The sequence below is a fragment of the Mercurialis annua genome, linkage group LG7, assembly GCF_937616625.2.
Source record: "Mercurialis annua linkage group LG7, ddMerAnnu1.2, whole genome shotgun sequence".
In the NCBI taxonomy this organism is placed as follows: Eukaryota; Viridiplantae; Streptophyta; class Magnoliopsida; order Malpighiales; family Euphorbiaceae; genus Mercurialis; species Mercurialis annua.
Genome location: NC_065576.1, coordinates 12,218,557 through 12,236,631, shown reverse-complemented (window position 1 = coordinate 12,236,631; position 18,075 = coordinate 12,218,557). Strand labels below are relative to the sequence as shown.

At 36.1% G+C, this 18,075-nt stretch overlaps 2 protein-coding genes across 3 annotated transcripts; one reads left to right on the top strand and one right to left on the bottom strand.

The window, feature by feature from the left end:
- Nucleotides 1–3,643: 3,643 nt before the first annotated feature.
- LOC126655146 (pentatricopeptide repeat-containing protein At1g03560, mitochondrial) lies at nucleotides 3,644–6,264 on the top strand. Its single transcript, XM_050349158.2, has one exon. The coding sequence runs from the start codon at nucleotides 3,719–3,721 to the stop codon at nucleotides 5,663–5,665; it is 1,947 nt and encodes a 648-aa protein (XP_050205115.1). The 5' UTR covers nucleotides 3,644–3,718; the 3' UTR covers nucleotides 5,666–6,264.
- Nucleotides 6,265–6,436: 172 nt separating this feature from the next.
- LOC126655149 (protein S-acyltransferase 8-like) lies at nucleotides 6,437–9,889 on the bottom strand. 2 transcript variants are annotated; one of them, XM_050349165.2, is made up of 5 exons: nucleotides 9,508–9,889; nucleotides 8,582–8,747; nucleotides 7,776–8,078; nucleotides 7,328–7,558; nucleotides 6,437–7,109 (listed from the first exon to the last, which is right to left on the bottom strand). In XM_050349165.2, coding segments are annotated over exons 1-5 (1,002 nt in total). In that variant the 5' UTR covers nucleotides 9,510–9,889; the 3' UTR covers nucleotides 6,437–6,809. The 2 variants fall into 2 exon arrangements, with proteins under 2 accessions (XP_050205122.1, XP_050205121.1); XM_050349164.2 differs by having other exon boundaries at nucleotides 8,582–8,767; nucleotides 9,508–9,886.
- Nucleotides 9,890–18,075: the final 8,186 nt, after the last annotated feature.

Genomic DNA, 18,075 nt, shown 5'->3' with positions numbered 1-18,075 from the left:
GGTTTAAGTTAAAGAAATGAGGGATTAAAATGATCTTTTGGCCAAAGTATATATGTGAGTTAAGAATGATCGAGAGAATGGAAACAAAAGTAGCAGTGAAGGAGAAATTTGACGATCGATTTCGATTGGCCGCAGTTTCGCCATTTCTCATCCAAATCACGCGTTCTTTATATCAATTTGTTCGGAATTCAATCCTCTATCTTATTCAAGCTTCAAATCAAAGTAATATTTCCGTTTTAGTTGCTGAAATTGAAGTCATAGGGCTGTTTCATTTTTAGACGAATTGAAGTAATCGTAATCACGTTTCCATTATCGTTTTGATGAATTTGGAGTTGAGTGTGTTAAAATGAGATAGGAGCATGTCAGAATTGAGTTCGAGCACGTCGGAATCGGCCGAAAGCGGATTCCGGATCGAGCGAAAGCACTGTGTGTGCGAACGCACACATGGTGTGCGATCGCACACACCCTCTCGTGCGCTCGTACAACCCACGGACCTACCTGTTTGGGCGTTCTCGTCCCATTAAGACCTATTTTTCCGATTCTAAGAGTGTCAGATGTTAAAAAGGAAACACGGACCCCGAAAACAAGAATATTGAATATCGAACTTGACGTGTTCCATTAGGGCTTCGAGATATAAGGAACCTATGATTGGAAATCTATTAACAAGAGATATAACAAGTATCTCGACTAAGTATTAGAACACGATCAAAGTTAAAAGACGTATTGAAAATTAGATCGTGCTAACCTAAGATGATAACTTAGGATTTTAGTACTAAGCTTGTGTTTATGAATAAAACGTACAGGTAATTTGGATAAGTAACGGACGTACCGACGAGCTACCAGGCCGACGAGCTGGAATAACTACTAGATTGAATGACACATGGAACCTACGTGATTGCTTGACGATAGTGCGGTTTTGGGATAGCGGTTTCTGTGAGTTGCATTTTACTTTTGTGTATTATTATAAAAGTTATTTTCTATATTATGAATATTATGATTTTATACATCGCATTTATATGACTTGATGATTTGAATGATTGTTTTGAACTGAGATTTTAGTATACGCTCCGAAGAAACTAGCTACCTATTGGGTGTCAATTGGTTGTGTGATCAACAGTATTGAGTTAGTCTAGTGTGTCTGATGCGATACGAGCGAAAACTCGATTAAAATTTAACCTAAGCCCCGTATCTAGTGGGTTGGACTCACACTTTGGGACTAAGAGATTGGTCGCGACTGATGTAGTTGAGTGTGAACACTCCCGAGTCGGACCATTTGGATTGACTTGTTCGTGAGTCATGTCATGTTTCAGGACTTTAGTTTCGAACAGATCAAGTACTTGTTCATATGTATTTTCGTATTATTAATTGATTTGAAATTCGATGTTATATTTTTATAATACCGTTAGTAACTGTTCCCACGTGGCAATGCTCTGATGTCCACATAAGCATTTTGCAATCGAAAATTAAACCGGTGTTTTAATTGCAAAAATGTGAAAGTTTATGTCCGAAATTGCCAAAATTGAAAATTCATGTTAAATATGCAAAAGACGCTAAAGTTTGTGAATTTTCGTGCAATTAAGCCTTAATTTTTTATAGAATGTTTAAAACTATTTTTAGTAGCTGTTTTAAACTATTTGAAACTTTTGTAAACTGTTTGCAACTGTTTTCAGAACAAATGTAAACTATTTTTAGAAAATTGTTTAAAAGATGTATAAATTGTTCAAAAAATTATAAACAGTTTGAAACCCTTGTAATCGGTTTGAAACCTTTTGTAAACTGTTTGAAATTGGTTTTAGATAAAGTTGCAAATTATGTTGTTGAAAACTGTTTGAAGCCCTTGTAATCGGTTTAAACCTTTTGTAAACTGTTTGAAATTGTTTTTCAATAAAGTTACAAATTATGTTGTTGAAAACTGTTTGAAACTGTTGTTATAGCTAATAATTGTTTTATAAAATATTTGCAACTATTTTTCGAAACTGTTTGAAATTTTTATAAACTATTTGAATCTTTTGTAAACTATTTTGAAATTGTTGTAAACTGTTTGAAATTGTTTTTTTTTTAAAAACTGTTTGAAACTTTTATAAACTATTTGAAACGTTTATAAAATATTTGAAACTGTTTTTAGATAAATATTGCAAATTGTGTGTTTGGAAACTGTTTAAAATCTTTATAAACTGTTTGAAAGCTTTGTAAACTGTTTAAAACTTTTGTAAACTGTTTGAAGCTGTTTAGTTTGAAACTGTTTGAGAAGTTTGTAAAGTGTTTAAAACCATTGTACAAACTTATTTAAAAACGATAATAAAACTGTGTTTTAGAAACCTTTTAAAACTGTTTGGAACCTTTTAAATAGATTTTAATTAGGATAAATTAATTAATAGTTTACCGTTTTTTTCTTTTTAGAAAAATTTATGATCGTTGGATTTGAATTCAAGTAAAATTTGAAGCAATTTAATTACGAGTTAAAAATTCGAGCAAATCGAAAATTAAATTTAAAATTGACAATAAATTTTCAAAAAGTAATGATAAATAGATTAGAAAAATCAGTTTGTTAAATTGTTACAAGCTGAAAATTTTGAATTAATTTGCTGATTTATTAATTTTTTTTCAAATAAACTGAAGAAGAAGAAAAAAGAAAAAATGACTAAAATATGTATAGTATAGGGTGAGTTAGAACCGAACCAAACTGAAAAATCGGACCGAATTGAATCGAAATTTATTGTTTGGTGCGGTTTCTCGGTCAAGATGGTTTGAATCAGTGTTAAATATGAGAAAGTACGGAGTTTGGTATTTGATTTGGTTTATAACTTTCATAAATCGAACCGACTGAAATACCGAATCAACCGAAAATACTAAAACTATATCATTTAAGTAGAAAAAACACACACACACACACACATATATATACTTTTTAACTCAGAGACCCTAATATTTGTAATTGTTAATAAAGATTTTTGTTTTATTATGTTATAAATTATTTGTAATTTGAATTTATGAATTTGAATTTAATTTTTGATTAAGAATTAAGAATTTTATTTTATTTTTGTATTAAAAATTATAAGCTTTATTTTATCTTTTTTTATGAGCTTCGAAAAACTCAAACCGATAAAAATTATGGAGACTGAACCGCACTGACCGAAGTTTCTCGGTTAAAAAATTTTGGTGTTTCGTTAAATAAAGAACGGTTTAAATTGGAATATTTCCAAATTGAAAACCGTTCAAACCGAAAAAACTAAAAAACTTCCAAACAAATCGAACCGACCTATGCTCACCCCTAATGCGGAGTATAAAAAAATTAAAAAAAATATAAATATTTAACGCGCTAGGATATATAACTATAGGGTTAAAAAATGTTAATACTTCCCCGAAAAAATATTACCAAAATCTTAAGGCAGGACCTAGAACTAGAAGCATGACCTTCCTCCTCGTATAGAGAAATTCTTGTTTGAACCAAGTTCGTCATGTAGGATTATGAACTATCCAGTTATAATTGGTCATCACATTTATTATTGACACGTGTCTCTCGATAAGTAGATAGTTCATAATCCTACGTGGCGAACTTGGTTCACACAAAAATTTCTCCCTTTATATGTTTCTTCATCTATCAAGCCACTATAATACATACATATAACCAAACCATACACTGATTGTTAATTTAACAGTCATATAAAACAAATAGCTAGGTTGCATTTGATGATCTGATTTCAGAGAGACAAAGAAAATGAGAAGAGTGTTGCAAAACCCTCCCACTCTGCTTGCTTCATCGGCAACACTTCACTTCTCCAAACCACTTCTCATCACATCACTCAACAAATTTAAACCACTCTCAAAGAACCCATCTTTGAGATGGCTTTTCACTTCCACGTCTCTCCCACCTCCCGAATGGATAGACCCATTCATAGACCTCTCCGACATACCCTCAACAGCCCATCAAAACCTCCACCCCTCTCCATGGCTCACTCAAATCCTTAATCTTTTAGACGGATCTTCAAATATGGAGTCAAATTTAACTTCTTTTTGTGACAAGTTCTTGATCAAGTTGTCCACCACTTTTGTTTCGTTTGTTTTGAGGTCAAACGAGGTTCAAAAGAACCCTGATGTTGCACTGAGGTTCTTTTCTTGGGCTGGTAAGCAAAAGAAATACTCTCATAATCTTGAATGTTATGTTTCTTTGGTTGATGTTTTGGCTAATAATGGTGGTGTTGATAGTGTTAAGTTGGTGTTCAATGAGTTTAAAGAAATGGGGTTTTTGATGAATGTTTATTTGTCTAATTCTTTGATTAAAAGCTTTGGTAATTTGGGGATGGTTGAGGAGGTTTTATGGGTGTGGAGGAAGATGAAAGAGAACGGGATTGAGCCGAGTTTGTTTAGTTTTAACTTTCTGCTTAATGGTTTGGTTTGTTCTAAGTTTTTTGAATCTGCTGAGAGAGTTTTTGAGGTTATGGAGAATGGCGTGATAGGACCGGACGTTGTTTCGTATAATATAATGATTAAAGGGTATAGTGAAGTCGGGAAGACGCAAAAAGCTTTTGAGAAATTTAAAGCTATGGAGTTGAGAAATGTTGCGCCTGATAAGATTACTTATATGACTTTGATTCAGGCTTGTTATGCGAACGGAGAATTCAGTTCGTGTTTAGGTCTTTATAATGAAATGGATGAGAAGGGTCTTGAAATTCCACCTCATGTGTATAGTTTAGTGATCGGAGGGCTTTGTAAAGACGGGAAACGTGTGGAAGGATATACTGTCTTTGAGAATATGATTTCGGAGGGCTGCAAAGCAAATGTTGCGATATATACGTCGCTGATTGACGCGAATGCAAAATGTGGTAATATGGGAGAGGCGATGTTGCTTTTTGAGAGGATGAAAAGGGAGGGGTTTGAACCGGATGAAGTTACTTATGGGGTCATTGTTCATGGCTTGTGTAAGAGTGGGAGATTCGATGAGGCTCTGGAGTATATGGAGTTTTGCAATGGTAATGGGGTGGCCGTCAATGCGATGTTTTATTCCAGTCTTATTGACGGGTTGGGCAAGTGTGGGAGAGTGGATGAAGCTGAGAAAGTTTTTGACGAGATGGTAAAGAAAGGATGCCCGCCGGATTCATATTGTTACAATGCCCTTATTCACGCCCTCACCAAGGGTGGTAAGACTGATGAAGCATTAGCACTATATAAGAGAATGGAGGTGGATGGCTGTGATCAGACAGTTTATACATATACAATACTCATAAGCGGATTGTTTAGAGAACACAGAAACGAAGAGGCGTTAACGCTGTGGGATGCAATGATTGATAAGGGGATCACACCGACTGCAGCTGCTTTCAGGGCTATGTCAACCGGACTTTGTCTATCTGGCAAGGTAGCCAGAGCTTGTAAAATTTTGGACGAGATGGCGCCTATGGGTGTTATTCCTGAGACGGCCTTTGACGATATGGTCAATGTACTATGTAAAGCTGGCCGTATAAAGGAGGCATGCAAGTTGGCTGATGGGATTGTTGATAGGGGCAGAGATATACCGGGACATGTTCGCACTGTTCTGATTAATGCATTAAGGAAAGCTGGCAATGCAGAGTTGGCCTTGAAGTTGATGCACAGCAAGATAGGCATTGGGTATGACAGAATGGGTAGTGTTAAGAAACGAGTGAAGTTTCGGATTCTCATTGACAGTTGAGTTTTCTGCTGGATCTTAGACTCCAAGATCCCACAAATCCTATCCGAGACGGCCTTTTTCTCTCCACCAGCCTACAAATTATGTGCTGTCCATAACGATCTAACAATAGAAGGAGACCAGAAATCCACACTCATCTTGAACATAGAAAGAGACCAACAGAGCGGACAGTAGAGAAATGAGGAGAAAATGGAACCTTACAGCAGGAGAAATATGCGAAGAACGAAATTTGCATAAGCTCCATGACGAGTGATGTATGAGGTGTTTGACAGAAACATTGTTGCTGTTCATAGTGTATGATGGAAGGTGAAATCTGGTGAAGCAGAAGAATGAGTTTAGTGTGGAGCAGTGAGTGGATACAAAAGATAACATCTGGGAGGTAGTGTATTGTTTCTCCATGTCTGCATGAAGTTTGATACACAGGGACAGGAAGTATTGAGTTTCGAATTAATGATCAAAGATCAAAATAATCATATGTAGGATTTGTTTTGGTTGAAGGTTAGAAATGACCGTAAAAATGAGAATAGAAATACAAATACGATTACTTTTCATATATATTATTTATAATAATGTGAGAATGAGAATCGATTTAATTTTCGCAAGATATTCATATCTATCAGCAATTTTAGTTATTTTACCAAATACACTCTAATATAAAACAGTGTCACATACTATGTCGACTTTTGCCAAATGCACCTTCAACCGATTTAGAGTTGATGCGGTGCTATATTATATATGACAACATAAGATTAATTTTATAGCATGGCGCCACTCTTAAAATGAATCAACTTCAATAACCAAAGATATGAATTCAATGACTCTTTAACATGAACCGTCAGGGACACCAAGGAGCAAATCCCTCGGTTATATCTAAATGGGAACTTCAATTAAGCTCCTCATAGTATACATCTGTTAAAGATATCAATTACTATAAACAACATGATGATCAAGTTCTTCCTTTTAAGCAGTATAACTTTTTCTATCAAATGAACTCTACTATTTCGCAAAGAACTCGGTGATTCTTGGTAATTTCATACCAGCTCTTGCAGAAATCTCACGTCTCCTCTGCTGTGACCAGTCATGATATCTTCTTTCCAATGCACCCTCGAGTTCCATAACACAGAAAATTCAGTTCCTGATGACCCCATCAGAATCTAATGCTGTCAGTTGCTTCAACATTCCGGCGCTCAGATATCTTTGAAAGGTCATTTTCCATGTCCATATTATCTTCTACTTTTACTCGACGGAATCCATCTGAATCTTCTATGTTTACTTCTCGGGCCACACGCATGGATGGCATTGGCGCCAGTGCTTGTACATGCGCACGAAAATCGTTTCTTGAAGGCTTCATCCCGGTGCAGAATACCTCAATGAAATTAAGTAGACATCCCCTGTCGTAGACATTCGGCCCATTGCGTGCACCATAACGAAAATTTTCATACGTGGTCTGAAAAACAAAAAAAACTAATGATAGGAACTACAAGGAATGAAAAACCTAATGTCTTTCACCAACACATAACACTTCACAAAAATAGCATTATGTTTAATGAAAACATCAATACTTATATTTTCATTGTACTATTGGAACTAAATTACTAATTAATCTGAAAATAGATAAGAAAATGGTTGAAGAGGTTGGCAATATGACATGAGAGTAGTCCTGACCTGGTTTCTGCTTATAAGATAGAGATGGAAGCAGGTGAGACCGCCAACGAACCACAGGAAAAAGAAACAATATCCCATTAGTATCACAGATACAGGAGACTCTTTCATTGCCTTCCAGACAGTTCCGTAATCGTCCATAAGAAGTTTTATGTTCACAGCTGACATTGCAAAGACAAAGATGCATAGCAGAGCGGATGAAGAAACAAATAGAAAGAAGTAACGGTAGTTGCGCTGCATTAATATAAGAATACATAGCAGTCAGTTGGACTAGAGCTTTCAAAGAGGCATACAGAGCAGGACGAAGAATTCCGGGTACGGGCATTAAAAGTTTTGAAATTGAAAAATTATCTCGTTAGACTAGAAATAGTAAACTGATTTTTCTTGATCCTTATACAGGTACTCAATTTTATCTAAAAATGTGAAAAATCAAATCTACAAAACTACTTACTAGTCCAATGCACTGGCCAACCCAAGGACAATGGTGATCAAACCGCTCCACACAGTTATCACATACAGAGCAATGGGAACATCGGGGTGGGCGGTATAACATGCATGTCTCACAGTATTTCACTTTCACAAGCTTCCCGTTGACAAGGACATCTTTTGTTCGGGGCAACCGTGGAGTTGGTGTTTGTCTCCCACCTTCAAGTGAAGCTGCTGAAGATTCGTAGATGTCTTCCTCTGGAGGGTGCAAATTCCGAGGAACGATGCCTGGGTCTCGTGCTGAAGTAAGAAAAAGAAACACCAGTACCTGTACTGAAAACAAATGGTTACAAATGGACAAGATTTTGTAGGAAATTACAGGATAGAAAATTAGGTTGGCAACAAAAAAGAAAATGAATACAGAAAACATAAATGCTGGATTACAGATCCATGACTTTTACAAGATGTTAGGAACACAGGTGAAATATCAAGCAACCTAATATAAAGTTCTGTCTATATATCGATTAAGCTATATTAACTGCATTTCTCATATCACTTGTGTCGCACAAAAACTCGTCAAATCCTACGTTTTGTTTCCATAACTTATTCTTGAAAAAGTGCCACATTCGTTATTTTCCATTTCACTGTTTTCTGTTTCAGTATTTTCGTCACCGTAGAACATAGCAAATCAATATCCAGTTATTCTACATCCACAAATGACAATGCCAGCATGCGACCTCTCAAGAACCTATTCCTCCGTTTTTAAAAAAAACATTCCAGCATTATGTAAAAACAACACAGGACTACAGAAGCAGGATCAGCAGGACTAACCAAGATTGTGAATAGAATTACTACTGTCAGAATTATATAGCCTGCATTATATGCTGACAATCCATGGAGGAGGTTCTTCGTGACATTTGTACAGAAGACAACAACCGGAACCACTATAAGCAATACGGTAACAACTAGAGACTTAGCATCTGGGCCAAAAATAAGCCTGCCATTAAAGAGGAATATCTGCATGATGAATTACATAAAAACAAGAATATTTAGAGACAACATACCAAACAATGAACACAATTGACAAATTGCTATCTTTTATAGAGAAGAACTCGACAAGATCAATTGAAAATATTAAAACAACAGGATACTAAACACCCCTACCCATTTCCCCAAATGAAATTATTCCTTCCCATAAAACTGTACAACCACAATAAAGTATTTATACTCATAAGATGAACAACCAATAACCAATTCATGGTGACCTACGCAGCACAGACACTTCATTCAATCTAACATGTCCCGTGTAAACATTTCGGAAACTTGACGTTTCGACACGAAAAGTGTTCGGTTCCTCGTGTCCGCGCTACCTAGATGGTGACCATTTTTTTGGTTTTAGTCATTCAAAAAGCTCAGCATAAGGTAACCTATAAATGGCCCTCTTTGACAAAACTTCCATCAAGAAAGAATTAGTGTCAAACTTAAATTTAAATTCTTAATTTAAGATAGGGAGATGTAATAAAGAATTTCCTTTAATTATCATTTTCCTTTTATTGTCATTGCTAATAAATTATATGCAGCATCATATCTAAGGTGAGTCAAAGTTAAAGATAAACCATGAAACAACTAAAAGCTGAAGAATTTAAGCTACAAAAACCAACAAGAAAAACAACCCACCAATCTCAGAACACAAACCAGCAATTTCATCAAACAAAAACAGAACCCATGACCATAAAATGACTGAGAAATGAACTTACATTGCGAGCCTTCCACGCTTGATAGACAAGCTTAGCCATTGATTAGTAAAGAGTTTGAAGAAGAAGAAGATGGGAAAGTAAAAGAGAGTAGAATATTACAAACTTGAAGCAGCAGGAGAAGTTGAAGATCATTGCTTTAGAGAAAGAAAAAGAAAAAGTAACAGAGAGGCGGTTCTTGGGTTCAACTTCAAATGGGTGAGTGAGCTGTAAGGAAATGATGAGGTTGTGGGAACTTTCTTTATTTATTTATTTTATATGCAGAGAATTCAAGGTTTTATTCAAGTGAAATATAAATTTTTTATTTCTTTTTTTGGATTTCGAGGCCCAGTGTGTTGATAAATAAAGAGGAATTGAGGTAGAATTGTGTTTGTGACATAGATTCTCTGAAATGCTCTGCTGTTGCACTGGATTTTATATTTTTATTGGCAAACTTACATCAATCATATCTCAACTATGCAGAAACTACAATTTTGCTCTCTTTCTCCACAAATTGACAAATAGTTTCGGACATGCACTAGTTTGGAGTTGTCCCTGGCTAATAATACCCCTAGGCCGGAGAGTTTAGTTCATGCTATTGTGAATAATCTATTTGAGGTGGAGGACAATGTATGGGATATAGGATTGGTGAGAAAGGTGTTTTCGAATATTGATGCGGATAATATTTTTAGTATCCTTTAAGAAACCGAAATATTGAGGATGGCTAGCGGTGGATCTTTGAACCGAAGGGTGATTTTTCTGTAAAGAGTTGTTGCATAGCTGTTTGTGGTGAGCTGGAGGTGTAACCTAGTGTATTATGTAACCAAATTTGGAAGTTATCAATGTTGCTATATATCCATAATTTTATTTGGCGTTCCTGTTCCGGCTATCTTCCAACTTCAAATGCTTTGGCAAAAATGAGAGTCTTCATTAATGAGTAATGCTTAGTTTGTGAAGCCAAAGTTGATAGAGTTGACCTTCTTTTTTACTCGTGCCCGGTGGTTGTTGAGTGTTGGAAGGTTGTTACATGCAGTGCCAGAATTTGCATGAAATTGGAGTTTTGTTGACTAGGTTACTTGCTAGTTGAGGGGATTGTACGATAAGGACATGTCTTTGGTAACCTATACCTATCGGTATCAATGGTAGAATAGAAATAACTCAATTTGGAAGAAGATAGTGGGGTTTTTGGCTGCAATTCCGTCAAGTGTTTGTTCACACCTTGCTGCCTGGAATGTGTCTCGAGCGTCTTCTGGTCAAATCAAGAGAGCAGGTTTGTTGACGAAAGACGGACAAATATGATGGATTTCTCTCTCGCAAGGTTTACTTAAAGCCAACGTCAACGCAACCATATTTTCAAGGCAAGAGGAGATAACTATTGGAATTGTAGTACGGGACTGGCAAGGTGCTCTGGTTCAGACGAGGCATTTGAAGATTCAAGGTAACTACTTGTCGAGAATTGCCTAGTTAATTGGTATTCGTGAAGTTTTAAGTTAGCTAAAGGGTATAACAAAGTCATTATCAAATCAGATACCATGGAGGTGATTTTAGAAATTAGAAATCTGAATCTAGTTGATTATGACTTTCTAATTGAGGATTGTTTGAGTTTAACAAAGCAGGTATGTAATGTTTTATTTTATTTCGTGAGACGATCTGCAAATCAGACAGCGCATGTTCTAGCGAAAAATGCATGTTCCATTTCATCTCATCAAATGTGATTTTGTCACTTTCCTGAATTTTTCACTAATGTAACTGATGGATCCAAGAACGTTTATGAGTCAGCTCCGTATACCCGCAACGTTCCTGTATTAGAAGATGGATCTTTGGCTCAGGCCCGGGTCTACTTTGATGCTAAAGTTTGTAATGGGGATATATAAAATATATTGACTAGTAAGCAGTACTACGTACCCTTAGGAGTGGCCTGGGGCTTTGTATTTATAGGCTCTTAAGCGGACTCTGTCTTCTTTTAGCGATGTGGGATTAATGAGAGTCCATCATTAATCCCTCCCTTAATACCTGATGGATACCGAATCCTATTCTACTTATAATGGAGCCGAGTCGCAGGAGAACTATTCTCAGACGACACCAGACTCCCGCCCAAAGGACCGAATCCACCGGATCCGCCTTGACTGGAATGCATCATTCATCATAAAGACCGAATCCCTGAGGACTCGGACGAAGCACGTCGACCCCGGGATTCGGATAAGATCTCCAAGATCTACGCATATTCGGAGTATCTGTCCCATTTGGATACAAATTCCAACTTAGGAAGATAGCCTCCAACTTAGGAAGACGAGACTGTTTAGGAATATCTTCCTAAATAGAACTCCTGTCTGAATAAGGAAGGACACTCCTAATCAGGGTCAAACCCTACTAAATAGGAATCACTTTCCTACTACAACTCTGCAAGGTATACATTCGACTACTATAAAAGGAGCTTGAGGTATGCCTAAACACACAACTAATAATAAATACAAATACTTTCTTTTAAGCCTAAACTGACTTAAGCATCGGAGAGCTAATCGGACAAACCGTCCGATTAGCCATCTACACTGTTTTGCAGGATTAATGCCGTCAAGATGCCGGAATCCATCAATTGGCGCCGTCTGTGGGAAAAGCTCAACAACTTTAAAATCAAAGGAGCTTTTCTCGAACTCAAATAAATTTTCATTGAAGGATAGCATCTGACGAGATTAATTCTAAAAGAAAATAAACAGATTTAATGGATCTGCTAAATCAGAAGAGGTGAAAAATACTGAGCATTATCGTTGATTAAATATAACTGGTTGGCTGAAAAAATTAACCAGATTAAAAGAAAGAAAAAAAAGAGGAAGCACACAGGTTAAAAGAATCAAATTGGTGGCCAAGATATAGGAAGCAGGAGAACAAAAGGATTTGATGAATATGAAGCAGGCAGGTCACATGGCCAAATCCAAAGTAAAAGGCAAGTAATTAAGTGTAGCACGCAAGTCCCACGGTAATTGCCAAATTAAAAAGGCAATGAAGTTCCATGATTAAAGAATTGGAATGGCCACTTTAAACTTTTGAAGCACGTCAGATTAATGGGTGAAACGGTGTTTTGCTTGAGACAGTTATATCTCGCTCGAAATACCATCACGGAGAAGCAATTTTTCTAGAAAGTTTAGAAAAAAGTCCAACACTGCATCACGACAAAGGATTTTTTGGCATCACCAAAATTACATCAAAATTGACGAATTGGAGATATTATCTTATTATCAACGGGAGTTAAATCACGATAAGTTTTCATATACTTTATATTATATTAAATTAAGTTCAATGCTTTTTTTTTTCGTTGGAATAATGCATGATGAACTTTTTCATATATCGTGAAATTTCGCATGCTATATATTAAAATTTGGTTATTGATTTTGGTTTCAAAATCAAAGAAAACTATATAATAAACTTAGTTTATTTTAGTTTAACTCACACTTTTATATGACTTCAAATATATTATGCCTTTGATTTAAAATTCAATAAATATATTATATGCCAAGATATTTTTCTGGCTATATATATATATATATATATATATATATATATATATATATATATATGAAAAGCCAAATATGGCTTAATTAAGAAGAGACTCGGCCAAATAAGGATAGGCCAAAAAGGAAAAATCAAAAAGAACACCAAAAAGAATAAAAGGAACAAATCTCGAAAACTAGGCGAACAACGCCCGAGAGGCAAAGAGCGAAGTAGCCCGAGAGGCGAAGCCTGAGAGAAATCAGAGACGAAAACAAAAAATTGAAGAAATGGTCTAAGAACCGAAGGTTAAGATGTCCTAGAAGTCAAAGGAAGAAATCGTCCTAGAAGCAAAAATAAAAACTGCAGAAATGACCCAAGGACCAAAAGACAAAATATCTCAGAAGGCGATGGAAGAACTCGCCCTAGAGGCAAAAATCAAAATTAAAAGCGACACAAGCATGTAGATGAGGAAGAAGTTCCAGTCCGAAGCAAAAGAAAAATATCAGAAAGAAGAAGGAGAGTCCTCTGAATCCCCATCCCAAAGCAAAATCACATACGCAACGAATGGCGACCTAGAAGAAAAAATAGCGAAGAAGAAATCAATAGAGGAAAAACCACTGGAAAAATAAAGAAGAAGGGTGTAATACCCTAAAAACAAGATATCAAAAGAGGAAACACCACTGAAAAAATAAAAAAGAAGGGCGTAATACCCCTAGAAACAACGAAGCAAACGAGAAAAACGGAAGGAATGAGGAAAACAAAGACAATACCAAAAGATCATAGAGATACCATCAGAAACGGTGAAAACTAAAACGAAGCCATGAGCAGACCAAATTTAAGAAGAGAGAAATGAAGGGAAAATACTCCAAGAAAAGCAAAAGAAAGGAAAGAGCAAAAGTAAAAAGAGCCCACAGAGTCGATCCAAAAAGAAAAATTAGGAAGACAAAGGCAAATCCTCTGAATTTGCACATCGGGCAAAACCACATATACAGCGGAAGAAGTTATGGAAGAAAATATAGTCAAGACAATAAAGAACATCAAAACTGAAGAACTCGACCTGGACGACGTGAAACTGAAGTGCTCACCCCTATCAACGCAATAAAAGGAAGAACGAAAACGGCCCAAGAGGCGAAAGACGGAGACATGATCTGAAAAACGGGCATAAATACCCATTAAGATCGGTGTATTTGTGGGGGAGCTTGAAGGAAGAGATACAAATTCCACGAAGAATACGATCAAGAAAAGAAAAAAAAAGACAAACAATTAGCGGAAGCAAATAACTCAGATCTAATAATTACAAAAATAAAGAAAAATCCAGAAAAAGGAAATAAAGCGAGAGTTGGTGGCAACAGAACTCCTACAAGGAGTAAAAGAATATAGAAAGCATAATAGAAATCGGTGGCAAGAAAAGAAAAAATAAATATAAAGGCCGAAAGAAGAGAAGAAACAAGAAATCAAATGAATTTTACCCATAACAATAATGGAGAAAGAAATCAATAAAGAGAACACCACTTGAGATCATGAAGAACCAAGCGATGTAAAAATGAAGGAAAAGACCTCGGGAAAAACGAATGAATAAACAAAGAAGGCTCCGCCAAAAAAGAATAAGCCAAAGCTTAAACAAGAAGAGACTCGTCTTAATAAGGTTCGGTCAAAAAGAGTAAACCAAGAAAACAACAAAAAAGAAAATAAAGCTCGACAAAAATGAGTCATCCAAAGAAGACTCATCCAAAGGAAAACCCCAAGAGGGACAAAGAAGATAAATTCGTCTGAACCTTGAAGAAAACCCCAAGAGGGAAAGAAGGATGAATAAGATAGAAGTCAAAAGGCCTATCATCAAGTATAGACTTTTGGTCATACCCGATGGTGTCAATCGCCCGTCGCTAAGTATAGATCTTTTGTCATACCCGACGGTGCGAATCGCCCATTGTCAAGTATAGACGTTTGTCATACCCAATGGTGCGAACTATCTTTAATTCCTACAACGCAGCAAAGCAAACAGGAATCAGAATAAATAAAGGCGAAACGCCGAAAAACCAGAGTATAGATTTACTCTAAAATAAAGGCGAAACGCCCAAAAAAACTAGAGTATAGATTTACTCTAAAATAAAGGCAAAACGCCCAAAAACCAGAGTTTAGATTTACTCTAAAAATAAAAGAAAAACGCCAAAAACAGAGTTTAGATTAACTCTAAAAGCGAAATATCAAAGATCAAAATCAACTCGAAGCAAAATAAAGCGAAAGGCGAATCAACTAAATAAAGCAAAATAAAGCGAAAGACGAAAATGCCAAGAAATAGAGGAATGCGAAAGAAAGGCAAAATGCCAATCAAAAGGAATGCGAAAGAAAGGCAAAATGCCAATCAAGAGGAATGCGAAAGAAAGTCAAAATGCCAATCAAAAGGAATGCGAAAGATCTCAAAACAGAATACCGAGTCTTAAATTATTCAGGTAAAAACAAGGCCAAGTGCCAAAATAAGGAGACTCCCTCAAATCAAAAGAAATGAGGCTACATGCCCAAATCAACGAATCATAAACAACTCGCCCAAATCAGAGGAACAAATCTTAATAAGGAATGCAGTCCACCCGAAAAGAATTAAAATCAAGGAAAATCGACGAAATAGATTGAATGACCTGATCTCAAAACGGGCATAAATACCCTATGAGATCAGTGTATTTGCGGAGGAGCTTGAAGGACTCATATCTGTCCAATGAAGAAAACAAAAGGAACAAAATGAAAAATAATTGCAAACAAGAAGAGTTACCTCGAAGAAACAATTACTCATTAAAAGAGTAAACACCAGCTGGAATAAAAGACTTCGAGTAATGAAGATAAAGACAAGCACAAAGAATACAGAAATGTTGAAATCCGAAAACCAAGAAAAAAAGAATGAACATCAAGAATAAAGAGGAATAAACGACTTAAAATCACAATCAACGAAGATCAAACATAGCAAAACAAATGGAAAATAAGGAGTAATGCAGCAGTAAAGAAGAATACATAGGAAAAACGAAAAAGAATCGGACGAGTACTAAACAAAAAAGGTTCAAAACCCTGAAATAAAAAGAAAAGGTTTCGCGCACAAAAGAAGGTTCTCCCAAACTGAGGGAACACCCAAAGATAAGGGTTCGCCCAGTACAAGGGCTTCACCCACTACAAGGGCTTCGCCCATTAATGAAGATTCATATAGTATAAAAGCTTCGCCAAATGATGAGGAGTCGCCACATGAATTTTGCCTATAAAAATATTAAAAAGAAGACAATAAGTCTCACCAAGAGAATGAGCTTCGCCATAAAGAATCGCCGAGAAGGATCTCAACAAAGAGGAAAAGGATAAACAAATAAAATTCAAAAGGCCGATAGATCGAATCACAAAATTGATTGGAAATTATAAGACAATTGAAGAAATTTAAAGAACATAAAAACAATCAAAACATGAACAAAGGAATACCCGGAGATAAGGCATCAAAATAAATCAACGAGATTCGCCAAGAGTCTCGCCAAAAGAAGAAATCAAACACGAAAATTAAAGATTGAAGATGAGGCAAAGCTACTTTCGAACAACCAAAAGTAAGAGATGAAAAATGAAACAAATACAACAGTTTAAAGACAAAGGAAGATAGAATGAATGGACACATGTCCTACCTTCAAAAAATAACGAATAGATGAACGACACATGGCGAAAAAGTAGAAAAACTGGAATCTTGCTCGAGAAGCAAAAAGAAACACCGAAATACAAAACGACTCGCCTCAAATAGAGCTGAAATACTCCAAGGCATAAAATACCATGACTTCAGCTCACTTGCGGGGGGGCTAATGATGGATACCGAATCCTATTCTACTTATAATGGAGCCGAGTCGCAGGAGAACTATTCTCAGACGACACCAGACTCCCGCCCAAAGGACCGAATCCACCGGATCCGCCTTGACTGGAATGCATCATTCATCATAAAGACCGAATCCCTGAGGACTCGGACGAAGCACGTCGACCCCGGGATTCGGATAAGATCTCCAAGATCTACGCATATTCGGAGTATCTGTCCCATTTGGATACAAATTCCAACTTAGGAAGATAGCCTCCAACTTAGGAAGACGAGACTGTTTAGGAATATCTTCCTAAATAGAACTCCTGTCTGAATAAGGAAGGACACTCCTAATCAGGGTCAAACCCTACTAAATAGGAATCACTTTCCTACTACAACTCTGCAAGGTATACATTCGACTACTATAAAAGGAGCTTGAGGTATGCCTAAACACACAACTAATAATAAATACAAATATTCTCCCTTAAGCCTAAACTGACTTAAGCATCGGAGAGCTAATCGGACAAACCGTCCGATTAGCCATCTACACTGTTTTGCAGGATTAATGCCGTCGAGATGCCGGAATCCATCAATACCTATTTGCTTAGATATTTATATCTAATTTTTATGAAATGGGTCTTTTGTCTGGCGTACGATAATCTTACCCATAGGCGAGAAAGATTATCCAATCAGTATAAAAGGTATTTCTTAGTTGAATTAGGTGCCGATTCCATTTTCAAACCTTGCTAGATCCGAAGTCAGCCATAAGCATGGGCGAGCGGCTCTGAACCCCACTCCGCTCACAATTATAAAATAATTAATATATAAATCTAATATAACAATATTTTATGTAAAATTAATCCAATTTTAAATAAAAAACATACATTACATTATCATACATCTTTTAATAATTTATTAAATAAAATTTTATTGAATTTGTAATTATAATTATTTTAAATTAAAATAATTATCTTTAAAATTATTTTGTAACAAATCTAAAATTGAGAATGTAGCGGCCACACGCCGCCTCTTTAGACACTGATGACCAAACATCGTCAATAATAAAAATAATTAATTTGTAAGATATTTAATAATTTATAATAATTCATAAGTGTTGGATATCGAATCCTATTATAAGTACTATGGAGCCGAGTCGTACAAGATCCATCCTTAAACGATATCGGACTCCCGCCCAAAGGGATTAGCCAGGCGAAACCGGCGGTCGAATCTATAAAATCCGCCTCGACTGGAATATAACCTCAATCCACAAGGATAATACCGAATCTCTTGAGGACTCGTACAAA